The sequence below is a fragment of the Chrysemys picta genome, chromosome 2 (assembly GCF_011386835.1).
Source record: "Chrysemys picta bellii isolate R12L10 chromosome 2, ASM1138683v2, whole genome shotgun sequence".
Classification (NCBI taxonomy): Eukaryota; Metazoa; Chordata; order Testudines; family Emydidae; genus Chrysemys; species Chrysemys picta.
Window position 1 is genome coordinate 283,370,775 of NC_088792.1, and position 16,889 is coordinate 283,387,663.

Below are 16,889 nucleotides of genomic sequence, written 5' to 3' on the forward strand. Positions count from 1 at the left end.
CAGAAAATTGGTTTAATTAATTTATTCTTTTATTTTCAAAACAGAGAAAATTAAAAAAGGACATTTCTGTGGAATGGGAAAAGCTGACCTTTCAGATGCTGTTATGCACTCATAGATACTTTTCTGAAGATTTGTTTTATTCTGTTTTGTAAATGAAACAATTTTGTAAGGCTGCTCATACACTTGGGCACTTATGATACCTTAAAGAAAATGAAATGAGTTTAATGTGTGGAAACCTACTCAAAAGCATTCATCACAACTTGGGGGGGAGGTCCTACTCTTTTCATTCTTGAATACGTGCATCTGTATTAGCAGTGCAGAAACTCTATGGGCAGTGCTATTAAGAATTGAGATGCCATAATTTAATGGCCAAATCCAGAGCATCTCAAACAGTTTTTAACCAAGGACCTGACCCGGCAACAGAGGCCTGAGCCTGTGCAGAGATTCACTGAAGTCACTGGTTTCTGACCATGATCAGTGGGAATGGAGTGAAAACTGCATGATGAGCTCAGGATTTGACCCAGAAGCCTATCAAATTTGCCTTTATAAGGACAGATGAGAGCTATTATGATTCTATCTATCTATCAATCAGCCCAAAGGGTTCACTTACAGTCTTATGTTAATTTTAGTATACTGCTGGAATGACAGATTGTTTTCTCCCCCTTTTGTTTTCAGTGCTAGCAGAAAATAATTGCATTAAATCACTCTCTCACACACGTTCAAAACCACTACCATCCAGTGCTACCTCTGATCTCTCTTCTGTTGGACACTGTCAAGTCAGCTCATAGTGCCTAGGTATGTCAGGAGTCTCTAGCAGTAGATGATCATACAGACAATGGAAAAAAGCATGTCCTTTCCATTTGAAACCAAAGAGTTGGGGTGGGAAGAGCACGGTGGTGCCTGAGCATGCTCCTTAGGGCAGAGAAAGCTGTATGGGGCTGGGAGTGTCTCTCTCTTGATGTCTGTACAGCTATGGGAATTTAATCAGTGCTTGGTAAATAGCAATTAACATGTGTGCCCAGCTTCCATGGCTGTCCATATGGGCTTGTCTACACTGGGAAATTACTTTATGCTAAAACACAACTCTGAGGAGTCAAGGTAGATAACAGGATGCTAAATGTGACTTAGCACATAGCACAGACAGGGAATATCAGGTGTAACATTTTGTCAGCTAGTGGTGGTTAGCCCTAAGGTTGATGAATCCTGGTCACGTGCCACATGAGGCACATTGTGCCTACGCTAAGAATATCATAACCAGCTGGGACAATGCTAAACAGGACCGTGCTTGTCTACAGCGATTCTCAGCTGGTATAAGAGTAGCAGCCATGTTAGTCTGTATCCGCAAGAAGAACGGGAGTACGTGTGGCACCGTAGTCTCTAAGGTGCCACAAGTACTCCTGTTCTTCTTTCAGCTGGTATAGTAAGTGCAGCTCCATGGAAGTCAATGGGGCTACAACAGTTTACACGAGCTGATCCTGTCTAATGTTCTGTTACCATAACTCCACAAGGTCGTGCTCTAGTACAGTATAATCTCCCAATGTAGACAAGCCCTGGGAGCAGGGCCGGCTCCAGGCACCAGCGAACGAAGCAGGTGCTTGGGACGGCCAACGGGAAGGGGCGGCACGTCCGGGTCTTCGGTGGCGGGTCCCTCAGTCCGTCTCGGAGCAAAGGACTCGCTGCCGAATTGCCGCAGAGGAATGAAGCGGCGCGATTAAGCTGCCGCCGAAATGCCGCCGATTGTGGCTTTTTTTTTTTCCTTCGCCGCTTGGGGCGGCAAAAAAGCCTGAGTTGGCCCTGCCTGGGAGTTAGACACATGTACCTGGATTGGAGAGAGGGGACATGACACAAGGTAAATAAGGAAACAAGTGACAATCAGAAACAAGCCATAGCCAGTAACAGGAGACATGCTCATTTCGGGAGCATAAAGCAAGGCAAGATTGCCAGTTCATAGGAGATATATTTAAAGAGGACAGTTAGTCTTTGTCCGATAATGGAACAGCCTTATACAGAAATTCAAAAAAAGTTGAGTAATCTGATTTGTCTAATCAAAGCAAAAGAGCTTGTTGTTTTCTTCCCTAGTGTTACCTAGGATCCCAGGACTTTACACCTCTTCTTTCATGAACGGCCGCAATTTAACAGGCCCTTTCCCTAGGGAAATAACTTTTTGAGCATGGAAGAGCAACACAAAATTCTTTAGATTCCATGAGGTTTTTTTCAGAACAACCAGCATCATGCTTTGCAAACACTATATGTTAAATTGTTCCACAATGCAAACCCCCAGAGTACAAGGAATCTTTACTGAATGATGACCGAAATGTTACATACGTAATGGTGTGATGTTACAGAGGAAAAACAAAAAACTGGGCAAGCTGCCTGCCCAGCTGGCAGGTTCCTCTAATGTCCAGAACTCCAGCTTTGCCACGAGTACAAAAGATTTGAGATGAAAGGTCCTAATTAACATTTGCTATAGTAGCTTGCAATCCTAAGGGGCAGGAGAAAAAAAAAAACCTACAGAGCGAGCACTGCATGAAAAATGAAGCATACATAGGTAATGTGGTGGGCTTGTCCTCACTGCTAAAAAAGATGCAATTTTTTACCTTGGGGATACTAACATGTATGAATTATCCCAAGGAAAAAAACATAGTGAAGTCCAGGCACTTTAGTTTTACCGTAAAGTAAACTCGCAAAGTCAGCCCCTGGAAGAGGTATAGAGCTGTTAAACACGTGATTTACCAGGCCGTAAAACTGAAGTGCCTGGTCTTCTCTGTGGTTTTACCTCAGGACAGCTCATGTGTGTTAGTTACCCTGAGGTAAAAAATGCACCTTTTTTTAGCAGTGAAGACAAGTCCTGTGCAAAATACTGATTTCCACTGATTTACACACAAGGGAGAGAGTGAGAGAGATGTAGTCTAGGCATCAAAACACAAACATGGTAGCCAAGAATTACTGGGGCAAGATCATCCAGTCAATGATCTGTCCACCACTTCACTGATTTTAATAGGACATCCTGCATGCATACAACAGGATGATCCCAGCTACAATGACTCATTGTGTGGCCTCAGCCAAGTCACTTGGGCTGTGATTTGCAAATGGGCCTTAATCCTTCCTATCTCACAGGGGTATTAATCAATGATTATGACATTTTTTGAAGAGAACAACATTACTGAAGTGCTAAACATTGTGATTTGCATTTTATTTCGTTACAGTGATAACCTGTTGTGACAGAGAGCTGGGAAAGAACAGCTGATCCAGCACTCTGGCCACTGCAACTCTAATTAGTTGCTCTAGAGTAGAGCTGATTAAGAAGAACTGGGCCTAATTGATGGATTGGGCTGGGCTGTGGAGAGCTGAAAGGCTAGTTAGCCCATTAGGCAGAAGGTAGAAAAGACAGGGGAAGCGGGGAAGGTGAGAAAGGGAAGCTTTCAGAGTCACAGCCCAGCGGGATCTCCCAGGAGGAAGATCCTTTCTGTGTAATCGCTCCTTGGCTAAGGGAGTTAAGGACTGTATGAAACTATAAACAGTGGGCTGCACACGTCTGTGAAAGTGGTGGGGAGAACACTGCAAAATAAACCACATGAGGTGCTTACCAGAAGAAGATCTCCAACTATTTGTAACTTCAAAAGAGACCAGAATGAGACCCTACCCTGTCACACCTCTGCTTAAGGTCACCTGGTGTCTATGATCAACCAATGTTAACGGACAGCAAAATCTTCTATGTGAAATTACATAAGTGAAAGTGAATTCCATACTTAACGGCATCTAAGTCAGAGTGATCGGGGTGGTGTTTTTTTTTTCATTTTTTGTTGCACTGTGTTGAACAGTCACCGGTTATAATAGGACAAAATCAGGGTCCTCACAGTGGTCATTATTAATTGGTTTCACTGGGCAGGTATTTGTGTTAGGGCTGGTTGAAGAACAGGAGAAGGATTTTGCAAACAAATTTAAAATAGCTTCTTTTTTGAAGGGTTTGCAATGGGTCCATTCTGTTTTCCAAAAAATTGTTCATGACGTTTCTTTAAGCAAAATTATACCTATATTTTTATCAAACATTTTTTCATAAAAATGTCAGTAAAAATTTGGTGTGAGACATTGTGAAAAATGGAACATAAAGTCAAAATGTTCCTTTTTTTGAATAAAGACCACTTTTCGATGAAAATGCTTTAGTGAGAAAAATTTCAACCAGTTCTAATTTGCACATAGTATGAATCAAGTCTTGCGTCATTCTTTGTGGTCTGTGACTGTGAGGTGCTGAGAATCCTTAACTCAAAGAGCATTTCACAGGACACATCCTGTTTTGCCCCGTGCTAGATTGGGGACTTAGCTCTCATTGATAGATATGGGAGTTCTTCCAGAGTAAAGCTTAAAATGACAGTGTTTGGTCATATCTAAACGTGTGTAAGTCAACCTGCAAAATCAGGTCTATAGAGTATGTAAAATATGTGCTCTCCCAATTTAGAAATGAAGGTAAGTGGATCAGGTTAACTTAACGAGGTGCAATTTGTAGCTCCCTAAGCCATCAAGACCTGGGGGTATTAATCCCCAATGGAGGGCAGCCAGCATCCACATCTCTACCCTATCCAAGGGTTTCTCATGGGAGATGGCAGTTCTGATTTCCGCAAAGGGTAACATAAAAGACCCCTGCCAAGGTGTTGTGCCAAATGAGTGAACCCAGCCAGCACTTTTAAAAAAATCTCTCTATTGACTCCTTGAAGATCAAAGTGGAACAGACATTATAACCACCATGAAATGCCACTACCTGCTGCTTGCTGGATTTGCCTTCATCAAGGACCCTGTGCCCTCGTTTATACTAGCAGAAGTGGGTGTAAAGGAGTGTACTCACATTAACATTACTTCACCTACCTTTAGTCCCAGACAAAGCAGTGATTTGCACTGCTTAGTAAATGACAGATGCCCTTAAAATGTGGTTTGGAAATATTTAAACCTCCATAAAACCTATCCAAATTGTAGAATTATACCATAGTGTCAATAGCTTATCATTTATGCAAAATTCATTTTACATGCACTATCAATCTCAGAATATTTTGCAAGTCCACTCAAGCCTAGAATTATGCCAAAAATAAATAAAAATAAAATCTCAGAGACTCAAATGTATAATCTATCTACTCCTATAACTCAGTGGACTAATCCAAAGGTGTCAACTCTTCCCAGTCAGAGGAAAATATCAAGACAATGTGTCCGATTAATTTACAAAAAAGGTGTGTATGTTTGCTTGTTATTTTGGAAAGGCTGAATTTTGCCTCCAAAGTAAAATCCATGATATTTATGATTTGTTTTTCCCTTGCAATGGTTGGTTTGATTTATTTAACCTATTCATAACATGGTATCCCACACGCTACCCTTCTAAGACAGAGTGTGACGCCTACCAGCAGAAATAAACCAACAACTCAGCTGGTTGTACATTTATGACCCTTCCAGCTCAATCACAGGATTTCTGGGAGTTCAGAGCACAGCAGTGCAGCTTCCTGATAACAACTTCAGATGAACTGGGCTTCATGTTCACAGCAGCAGAGAATTCTACTGGTGGCAAAAAAAAAAAAATCATAAAAAGAAGAGACCTCCATCCACATCCATGGAGCTAGTTTCTTGTACAAAATTACTTGGCTCATTAGCTGCAACTACAACAACCCAGTCACATTAAGAAGATCAAATACAGAACAGCAGACACATCTTTAGGCATTAGTAAACTTATAAGTCTGTAATCACCCATTACTCTTTTCTTTACAAAACACACACACTGTCTTCCTAACACCATTAGCATTATAAAAAGAATGTGCAAACAATGAGGCAAGAGACAGAAACTCAGAGACATAGACTTTAAAACACAGAGAAATAAAACGCAAAGACTCATACATTCCTTGCACCCCCTGCCACTATTTGTGAAATGAGAAGAACAGAGAAGATCAAACTAACCTGTGCCTGCCTCCTGAGAAATACGCTATGGATGGTACTGTTTATAATAAAGCTGTTAGTCATAACTGTGTTGAGAAGAAGACAGAGTAAACCGGCTCCAAAGTATACACTTTGGTTCAACAGCTTCTGAGTTATGTCTTCAAAATAAAATGAAAAATGCGTGCCTCATCTGAAATAGATAAGTAGCAACTTCAGAAAGACTTGGATGCCACTGTGCACAACTTCTGGAGAAGTGGTACCCTGCTCTGACACATAACTCCATGTCTTACCCCAGGAACAGCTAGACATGAAAGAGCCAAGTGAGGATTCTGCAGTGCACAAAGAACCGAGTACATAAATATATCCATCAATATAATTGTCTCCTCTGATATTTAGGAAGTGTTACCAACTGAATGGATATGAATATGTAGACCCCATTCTATTGTAGAAAGGTTACCAGAAATGTTAAGTCCAGGTATTCAGGGACCATTCCCAGGATGCATTCATTTTTCAGATGTCCCAACTCAGCCACAGGACAGTTTAGTTAACGATCCAGCTGTCTGATTTTCCAAAGTCTCTTGTTTTATTGTATTTGATAGCAGACTCCATCCAGTCTCCAGGGGACTCTTCATAACAAAGCAATTCCTGTGCCACTAAGCCATCAGTCACAGAACATATATGAAGAATCTTCCAAAGTGACCTGAAGAGGCTTGCAGAGGACATGAGTGATGGCTCTTTGTGGTTGATCCCAGGACACTGTGTAAACTCTTTTAAGCATGCTGCATGTTAAATCCCATGACTCTGCAAATGAAGCATCACTCTTTTGAAAAGACGTCAGCCAAGATGGAAGTACCCAGCTTTAGGAAATGATGCTGGCCAAACAGGGCTGGTTCCAGGGGACAGAAGAGGCTATGGTGGTGGCAGGTGCAAGGTGCTCTCCCAACCCCCAAAACAAATAATCTCAGTGATCCCACATTTACATCAATACAAACACATTTCCCTTTCATAGAGTCATTTATTAAGACTGGGGGGAAATGACAATGATGCATTCAAACAAATATCAACCCAGCTAAAGGACTACATTTATTGACCCAACTGAACAATTTTCTCTATCCCTCAATGTAACAAGAAGATGAACCAACTGACACATTTCCCCTGTTTCCTGGGCAGGCCTGCATGCTGAAGGCTGGAAGACACCAGGTATGTGAATTCTCTAAACTATTCAAGCCTCCAAATCAGGCTGCATTACCAAATGTCCTTGTCCTCAGCCTTATTATTCTTAGTCCGAGATGTCCAGACTTCAGGATGTGGTGAAGTGCAATATCAGTATCAACCAAAATCTAAAAACCAGGCAACTCAGACTCAGCAACAGGAGAAGGTGGATGGGTGGCAAATGTGGTAATAAGAAATGGAAGAAAAACAGGGGTGAAGAAAGTTCTCATCTTCATGTCATACAGCTTCCCTTCCCTGACAGCAGGTCTTGCTGTGAAAGCTGTGATCTGTACACCTTTAGGCACGACAAAGAGGTAGCTGGAGCTGGTGAATAAAGCATTGAGTTCCTGTGTTTCCTGTGCTGTAGTCTTGGACTGATTGTGTGGATGTACCAGTCTTTGGGTCTCTTGCTCTTTTCAGGAAACAGGTTGGGGGTATGTATGTGCTCTACTTGAGGAATGAGTGTTGGTGGCAAAATGGCCTGATGGGGGGTGGGGGTGGGAATGGGAAATCGTTATAATCCTAGTAAAATGCTTTCAGAATAATCTGGCACTCAGCGGTGAGAAATGTGATGAAGCTGTAAGCAGTGAACTTACTTGTGATGTTTGATGTAGGATAGCTTACATAAGGATTTGGCTCTTGCACTGTTTCGGGATACCAAAGACATTGTTTATGTGTATGGGAGAGGAAAGCATCTCCTTCTTCCTGATGGGCATGAGAACAGCAGTATTTTTTCTGTCATGGGTTAAAAAAATGCAACGTGCACATTATTCCAATCACCTGGACTCCCTCTTGCAACACAAACAGCAGACTCCAGAGATGGATAGATGTGTGTTCGCCCAAATCATGTGCTAATGAGAATGATATTGCCGGCTATGTCGATGATGTCTCCTTCAAATCTGCTAGATGCAGGGCTAGATTCTCCTTGCACCAATACCAATTATACATTGATTTATTGGACTTATTCCTGATTTACACTAGTGTATGTGAGTGGAGAAACCAGCCCATACAGTGTACAATATATTCTTTGACAGAGAATGATGAGTAAATTTTGAGCTGATGAGTACTGTAGAGTGGCTGAATGTGTGTGTGCTTATGTATATGTAAATGTTGCTCTGATAATTGCACCAGTGTAACTTACTTCTCAAGGTGTCAACTCCTTGACCCTCTCCTTGGATGGTTTGAGTGGAGAATGTTTCTGCTACCTTTCGCTCCACTGGAGTGAGGACAAGGGACTGTGGTGGCCCTCCTCCAGCTGCAGCTCTCTGATGTTCCCCAAGTTTTTTCCTCACTACCCCACGGAGATCTCGCCATTTGTGTTTCAGATCCCCCATATCCCGCCTGCAATAACCCAGAACATTGACAGCTTGTAGGATCTTATTCCACACTCTGTGCTTCTTGGCAGGGGTCCCCCTTAAAGCCCCAAAAAGTAGCTGGTAGTGTTTGGTGACCTTCTGCACAAGCACTTCAGTCTCCTGTGGACTAAAATTGGGTTTCCTTGTCTTGGTCCGCGAGTGTTGTCCTTGACGTGGCGTTCCAGCAGTATAGTGTGTGAACATGGTAACATTCCCGCGAGCAGTAGGGTCAGAAGTAGAAGCAACCAATTGAGCAGCAATCGCAGACTCTGGTGTGGAACTTCTCTTGCATGTCAACATGTTGAGGTTGGTTCCTAGAAAGGTACCAAATGCTGGGTATTTATATGCTATTTAATAAGGTAGCGTGTACTTTCCAAATGAGAATTTGCGCACCTACCTTATATTGTTTAATACAAAAGCAGTGTTTCCCACACCCACGTCTGAATCCTGTTTGAAAATGTAAACTCCCGCCCACTTGCTGATCCCTGGCTGTGCAAGCCTGTCACATGTAAGTTGACATCTCAGCTAACACATGGGAAAAGTCCAATGCCACTGAAATTGCTGTCTGCATAACTACAGGAGTTAACTTCATTTCCTTCATGAGCGCTTGTGTCAGTTATACAAAGGAGCAACCTCTCACAGGTGATCATTCACTGATTACCAAAGCTGGCGTAAAACAGGACTGTGAGTGGGGATCCAGTACAGATTTATGGATCATGTCCTGCAATGAGGCAGGGAGGCAGACTAGATGATCCAGTATCTATCTGTATTTGAAACTATTCGGGGTTGCTACTGCCCTGGACTGAAAAGAGTTTTGTGCCTGATGCAATGGCAATCTGTGTCACTATTTTTTAATGAATCAGGACCATCGCTATTGTGATCCTCAGTTCCATGTTCATTGAACCACTAAAACAGAGGAAAATGCTGCTACTGGGAACACAGATCACAATCCTTAGGGATGGTGATATCTGTACAGAAAATGCAAAATGTCAGAGATGCATCCTCAAGGATTCTGCATTTTTCCTCCTTCACTCATTCCGCCCATCCCTTGCATGGCAACAAACTTCCCTCCCTTTAAGAAGGACTGTGGTCATGTTGACTCAGAAGCTAGCTAACTTGGTAGCTAGGTGAGCTACAGAAGGTTCCTTGAAAGAACACGGGTCTCCCCCCAGGGGTGAGCACAAACTGCCTTTCTATTGCTCCCAGCAAGCCCAGGGCAGGCACGAGTGAGTGTGAGATCTGATCGTGTAACATGGACACAACAGTATGTTTTGCTGGCCAGCCTGATACTCCCCCACTAAGTATTTTTGTATTTATTTAAATGAGGAGACACAGTTGCAGAACTTTCATCTCATGTGTATAACAGGCAGAAATTAAAACCTTGGATGTGGTGAGAACTCCCCCTTATCATCAATGCTGAATTTTCACTGTGGGTGTTTCAACTCTCTTTACCTTCTGATTCCTCTCACTTGTGTGTAACATAAATGTCAAAAGATAAACAGTGGGAACTTACAGCAACTGAGTAGAGAGATATCTTGACTGGCTGATTGACTGAAAAGCTACTCAGAAAGAAAGAAAAAGGTTAACAGTGCTACTGGAAAAATAATGCCTCCTATATAAAAGCAGTAAAAGCATGATGCTGGTTTAAAGACAAAAGGTCCTACTTTCTACAGCTTTTTGTTTTCTCCCAGGCAAGTTAATATCAGGGCCACTTCCACCGCATGGGTAACGGTTTAGAAAATAAATCTAGCCGCAAGGAAGTTGGTGACAAGGGTCATGAAACTAACTGATGTATGTTGTCATGTCCCTCAAGGCATTAACATCTGATACGCCTCCTGAAGCCCAAGCGGATTCAGAAGTTATCTGCGCACAAAAAGAGCTGCCAAACATGCACAAGATCAAAAATGAATTGTTGCAGATGTCATCTTGATTTTGCTCTGTGTCTGTGAATAAACAGGCTGTGTGATGGCACTTGCACATTTCTGTTTCGATGGACATGTCTGCAGCTTAATGGACACTTGCCAAAGACTGCGTGCTTGGCAAGGAAACAGTGTGATCAATAGTCAGACTGGAAGTATTTCTCCTTTTATGATTTCTCTCTCAGGGTCTGGTCCAACTCCCACTGACTTCTATGAGAGCTGCAAGTGCTCAGCATCTTTGCAAATCAGGCTTCTTTTATATTTAGGTCGCTAAACATGGATTTAAGAGTCTCACTTAGGCACTCAGGAAATTTTGGCAATTGTTTAAGGCACTGGATAGTTCATTTTATCTCATACATGCTGTAAAACAAGAGGGAGAGAAACATATCTGACCCTTCCTTCCCTTAGCTGTAACAGGAGATGGTCATGAAGGAGCTGAGGGGACAGGACATTTTAAAAGATCTGGATCTCCTATATTTTGCCTCCATTTCTTCCCACTCGTCACCACTCCCTGTCAATGATGCGCTTAATGTTGGAGAACAAACAGTCAATGACTAGGCATTTCCTCTGTTCCCCTGCGTTCCACCAATGCACAAGCATGCTGCCTCACTATGGTCCAAAACCCTGCCAGCGGGGGAGCAAGGAGGGGTCAGGCTCTGGACATATGTTTGGACCGTGTGTGTGTCAGAATATTATGGCTCAAGCTCTATTAAGCAGAATCAAGCTATACATTTTTCTGCAGCGACAATAATTTTTCATTCCAATTCCAGAGGAAAATTAACAATGTCTTCCCATTCTAGTTATGGGTATGTCTTCCCCACCCTATATCCAACAGCTAATGGATTGTTCTTCCTGTGAAATCTGTTTTTAAGTTACCACCACCAGTAACTATCCCAAATATCACAGAGGACAGCTTTTCAAATCCAAGATGGTTTCCATGGACAAAATCCCCTATGGTCTCAGTGGCAACTCAGTTGTCTTAAGCAGCCATGGCATTGGGATCATTTTGGCCCCTAAAACTCTTTTGTAGGTGAGTTGCCACCTCAGATCTGAATGGCAAAATCAGATAATAAAGTACATACCTTAACACTAATGGTGATACCTACCTATTGTGTCGCCTTGTTCATAAACCATGGAGGCCAGGTCTTTAATGATCTGGTTTACATCCAACATGTCACTCTGAAAAGGTGAAAGGTCACAGTTAATGATCAACAGATACATCAAAACCCAAAAGAGTTGCCCAGTTTCTCAATCTTGGAAACATATTTTTTCTTCTGCATAGAACAGTGATGACCAAATATTCTCACTGTACCTTAAAAGGGCCCTTAAACAACACCATCATTTGTTGCACTTCAGTTACCAAACTTTGCACCTGAACCAATTGAGTTGCCATGTTAAAAGGAGGAGGTTGAAAAATTAGACTACCCAGCTGCTTAGAATAACTGTGCAGCACTAAAGAACAAAAAGCAGTCCTCCCCTATTTCTAAGGAGCTGTGTTTGAGGGATACCATTCATCTAGGACAGCTGACTCTTCTGTACTAACTAAGTTCTCTCAGTGTTGCGTGCTTGTGGTGAAATACCATTATTAAGTGAATGGAGAGCTGATAGCAAGAGTGTCAGATTTTGAAATCTCTTTATCTTTAGGTCAGTTAGGGCAAAGCTATGTGATGAGTGGGTCTTCAAAGTGTCAAATAATTAACTAGTTAAAGCAACAGTAACTCTTCTGAATTAAAAAAACAGCAACTGCAATACTGTTTCTAAATTAGAGCCTGTAACAAACTAGCATGTAAGAACATCATCAGATCTTAGCTTCATGTAACTCTGGCTCTCAGAAGGATGATTAATCTGTAAATGGGATAATACTGAATACAATAGAGAAAAGGCTCCTGTTAGCATACCAGAAAAGGACACTCGTACAGAACTTGTTGCTATAACTTTTGAATTTTTATAGCACCTTTCATGCAGAAAGATCCGACCTTGCTTCACTATCTATCTTAGGACACAAAAACATTATGCTGAGTGTGAGTGAAGGCTGCTCAGTGTGTAACAGAACTATCACAACATTTTAATACAGGCGCCACCATAATATAGCACTTCTGATACATAGATAAATCGGGGGGTGAGGAGGAGGGGAATTAACCAATTGATGCCAAATACAATGCATAGCACCAGAACGAGAGCAAACCCTTACTCCTGTGTGAAGTGTCACTGGATCATTAATGTCCATACGGAACAGACCATTTCTCAGGACATGATCCATGCATGGTAACCACTTTTGCCAGTATTCACTTTCCTTTGCTCCGCAGAGAGGTGTTTTCAGAGCCGGTGCATTGGCATAAGGCATATAGGAGAGCAACTCTAGTTGACTGTAAATCCCAGGGGAGGAGCACCTTGTTGATTCTACTGGGGCACTGAGGGGAAAAACACACATACATATTCCCCACAACACATGTGGGAACGCTCTCATGGAGAAGTGTAGTTTCTCTCTCCCCTCAGACTCATCTCACGTGTTTTCTCACAGGAGATGATTTCCTCCCCCAACTTTTAAAATCGCTTTTAAGGGACTCCCTCCCACAGTTAACTGAACAGTAGGCTATTCACCTACTTTAAGCCTGCTGGGAGTAGAATCTGTGGTGCAAAGGAGTCTAAATGTCCCCAAACTGATGGTCAGACAACTAAACTATCCCCTTTGATTAATTTAGAAATGGTTCCAAGTGTATCTACATTTGTTTTTGAAATTTATTATGTAATTGTGAGTAGAACAGTACTTAATTATATAATGCAGTGGAATCTCATTAATTTGTAATGAAGCCTGGGAGAACCATTGTGAATTACTGAATATGGCAAATTTCCGAGCTAGTGAACAAATACGAGAAACAAAAGCTAAAACACCAAAGGATAGGGTAATGCATCACAAAATACACTGTGCTCGCTTCCTTGTCAAGTGCAGTCTAGCTTTAATTATGTATGAGAATATTCATAACTAATAAATGTTCTGCGGAATATTTTATAAAAGTAATGAAGTTTAAGTAACACGAGATCACACTCTAACACTATGGTAGTAAATCATTGCCAAGAAGGCAGGTGCCACTGTAGTTTTTCTATGGGGAGTGAGGATTAGCAAAGTGTGAAAGAAAGAGATGGCACGTGGGGATGGGGGTGAAGCAACATTCACATGGGTCTCTTGGGACTAAATACATCCCAGTTAAAACTTGGTTTCCGTGAGATGAACCAGAGAGGATTTCACCTGTCTTTCAGTCTGTCTGTCCCAGCAATGGAATGGAATCACCATAGCATCTGTGTACTGATGTCTGCATCAGTAGCTACATTTGGTTTCATGGTGACTATGTGGCTATAATGCAAAATACATCCCTGCAGTAATTACACTGAAGTCAATGACAGACAAGTGAACAAACTTTGTTTCAGAAGGATCAAATGACATACCGCCCAAACTGATCCTCAAAAGCTAATTAAACTGCATATATTGTTGTGATATTTGCACATTAAACTCAGTATATTACAGTATAAACAAAAAGAGAAGAACTACAGAGATAATGTATTAAACATTATTAGCCACACACTGTACTGCTTGCTGCCTATCATACCCAATTATTTATTAGAGCAAAATAGACTCCCCCACCCCCTGCCCGGTGAGTCCAATATCTCCCTTTCAAATGTCCATAACAATGCTTGAAGATATTGCTACACATCGGTGCAGCAGAGAAGGTACCATGGACACCAGAAGGTAAAAGGCTAGCAAGGAAATGAACTTAGAAATTGTTGACTGTGGTATTAAAAAGCAAAACAGAGCAAGTTGCAAAGTGGTAAGTACAGGATAATATAACCCACAGCATGGAATTTGTTGAATAATTTAACCAGTCACTGCAAAGTGTCCAACTGAAATGTGTTAGCAAACAAAAAAACAACTTTTCAGAACAGACAATATCTGAGAGTTACATTCTCAGAGCTTCCTGCCAGGAATCAGTACATCATGATGAACCACTGAGCTTTCCTGTCACTGGGAGTTTGCCTGTAAAATGAAAGTACTTCTATTTTCCAAGTTTCTACATATTATGCATGTTTCACAATGGAATATAGTGTCTCACAAATCCCCTTCACTTCATAGAAACAAGAAACCCTTGATTTACTAGAGCTTGCTATTGTTTCACATATTCTATGCCTGGTGGTGGTGGTGCTGGGTGGTTGGTGATGGTGGTTGTTGTTCTTTGTTGTTGTTTTGTTATAGTGCCTAGCAGTCATGGTCATGGACCAGGACTCCATTGTGCTAGATGCTGGACAAACATAGACCAAAAGGACAGTCACTGCTCCAAAGAGATTACAATCTAAGTATAAGACAAGAGAAACACTGGATACAGACAGAGCAACAGAGTACTAGGAAACACGGAGACCACACACTCATGTATCTAGGTCCACGTATATTTAAACACACGCTTCTCTCTTAAGTGGATTAACATTACAGGACGTTGCAGAGGACGCATGTGTTAAGGAGGGATTGAAATGAAGAGAAGATAGCCAATTGAAGGCTGATCCAAAGTCTACTGAAGTCAATGGAAAGACTTCCACTGACTTCACTTGGCAATGAATCAGGCTCTTAGTGCAAAAGGAAAGAAAAGGCATTCCATGTGAAAACGCCAGCACAAAACGTGGAAGGAGGCCAAACCGGGAGAAGGATACAGATGACGTGCCAACCAGAATGACTTGTGTGGATAGGGAGGAGGACAAAAGGAGATCTGAGATGTATGCAGAGATGAAATTGTGTCGCAGCTTGAAGGTGAGGATGATAAGCTATAGTGAGCAAGAGGAAGTCAGTGTGGAGAATCTGAGAAGGGAATTACATGGTCAGACTGGTGGGAGAAGATGAAGATTTTTAGCCGGCAAGGTGCTCGGTGCCTCTGGAAAGCAGTGAGTGCTTGCCATCTGCCAAATGATTTCAGTGGGAGTTGTGAGCGCTCTGCACCTTGAATGACCGGGCCCTTTATACTGTGTGTAGACTAGACAGAGGAAGACAGGCAAACAGACGTGGCAAGGCGGGGGAGGGGGGACACAAAAGGGATGGTTGCAGTAGCTGAGATAGGAGATGACCAAGGCAAACATAATATATTAGGGTTACCATACGTCCGGATTTTCCCGGACATGTCCGGCTTTTGGGGGCTCAAATCCCCGTCCGGGGGGAAATCCCCAAAAGCCGGGCATGTCCGGGAAAATCGGGAGGTCAGCCGGGCCGGCGGGGAGCCGGGCCGGCGGGGAGCCGGGTCAGCCGGGCCCGCGGGGAGCCGGGCCGGCGGGGAGCCGGGTCAGCCGGGCCCGCGGGGAGCCGGGCTGGCGGGGAGCCGGGGGAGCCGGGCCGGCGGGGAGCCGGGTCAGCCGGGCCGGCGGGGAGCCGGTCAGCTGGGCCGGTGGGGAGCCGGGGCCGGCGGGGAGCCGGTCAGCTGGGCCGGTGGGGAGCCGGGGCCGGGAGCCGGGGGGTGCGCTGGGCCGCCGGGGGCCGGCAGTGCTGGGCGGGCCGGGGGTGGTCGGCCGGGGCTGGCACCCCAGGGCCCGAGCCGACCCAGGCTGGAAACGCCAGGGGGCCAGCCTGGGCCGCGCCTTCTCCCCCCACACCCCCCTTACCTGCTTCAGGCTTCCCGCGAATCAAATATTCGCGGGAAGCAGGGGAGGGGCGGAGACTTTGGGGAGGGGGCGGGGTTGGGCGGGGCTGGGGGCGGGGCCGGGGGCCGTGGAGTGTCCTCCATTTGGAGGCACAAAATATGGTAACCCTATAATATATGCATAATTTGCATGATCTGTAAATATTGTTTAACGCTCTCACACTTCAAGGAACACAAACAAGCTGCATTAGACCTATCATACATATAGAGAGGGAAGAACAACAAGCAAAAAAAAAACACCCTAGAAAATCACCAGGCTCAGATGGTTTTACAGGGATAATTTACAAATTCTTTTAAGAACTATTAACTCCCCGGTTAACTAGAACGTTACACCTCCCAACAGAAGGCTCATTTTAACATGCCCACATTTTCAGCATTCTTAAAGCCAAAGAGAGGACAGCCTGGATCATAAATCCTACCAGCCCATTTCACCACAGAACATACATTTCAAACATATTCACAAAAACAGCAATGAAAATGTTAGCTCCTCCGACAGCCATTCTCACTCCTAAAGGTGTCAAGGTTTAGCAACAGGGCAAACATTTACATTTGTCCCCACATGTAATTTTACTCTCAAGACACTCTAAATTCCAGCCACAAGAACAATGCTAAATAAACAAGAGGTGACTTCATTTGTATTCCAAAGGGACAGGCCAGGGATGCCCTCACTGTCCCTTCTCATTCACTTCTGGTCACATCCTGCAGTTCTTGATCGATATTGACTTAATCCTTTTTCAGGGAAGTGTCCCACAGACATCAAAGGGAATTTGCCTGAGTAGGGAGAAAATAAAAAACTGAGTAGAGAGCTCAGGGTTTGTCCCTTT

The 16,889-nt window shown here is 43.3% G+C and overlaps 1 protein-coding gene across 23 annotated transcripts in view; it reads right to left on the reverse strand.

Annotated features, from left to right (window-relative positions):
* TSNARE1 (t-SNARE domain containing 1) overlaps positions 1-16,889 on the reverse strand; it is a 702,049-nt gene that overhangs the window by 218,992 nt on the left and 466,168 nt on the right. For 22 of the 23 annotated variants that reach the window (XM_065586314.1, XM_065586320.1, XM_065586319.1 and 19 more), the window contains one exon: positions 11,503-11,575. In XM_065586314.1, the coding sequence (XP_065442386.1) occupies positions 11,503-11,575 (73 nt within the window). Of the gene's footprint in view, positions 1-8,263; positions 8,792-11,502; positions 11,576-16,889 lie in introns of all 23 variants that reach the window. The other variant, XM_065586313.1, reaches the window with a different exon arrangement.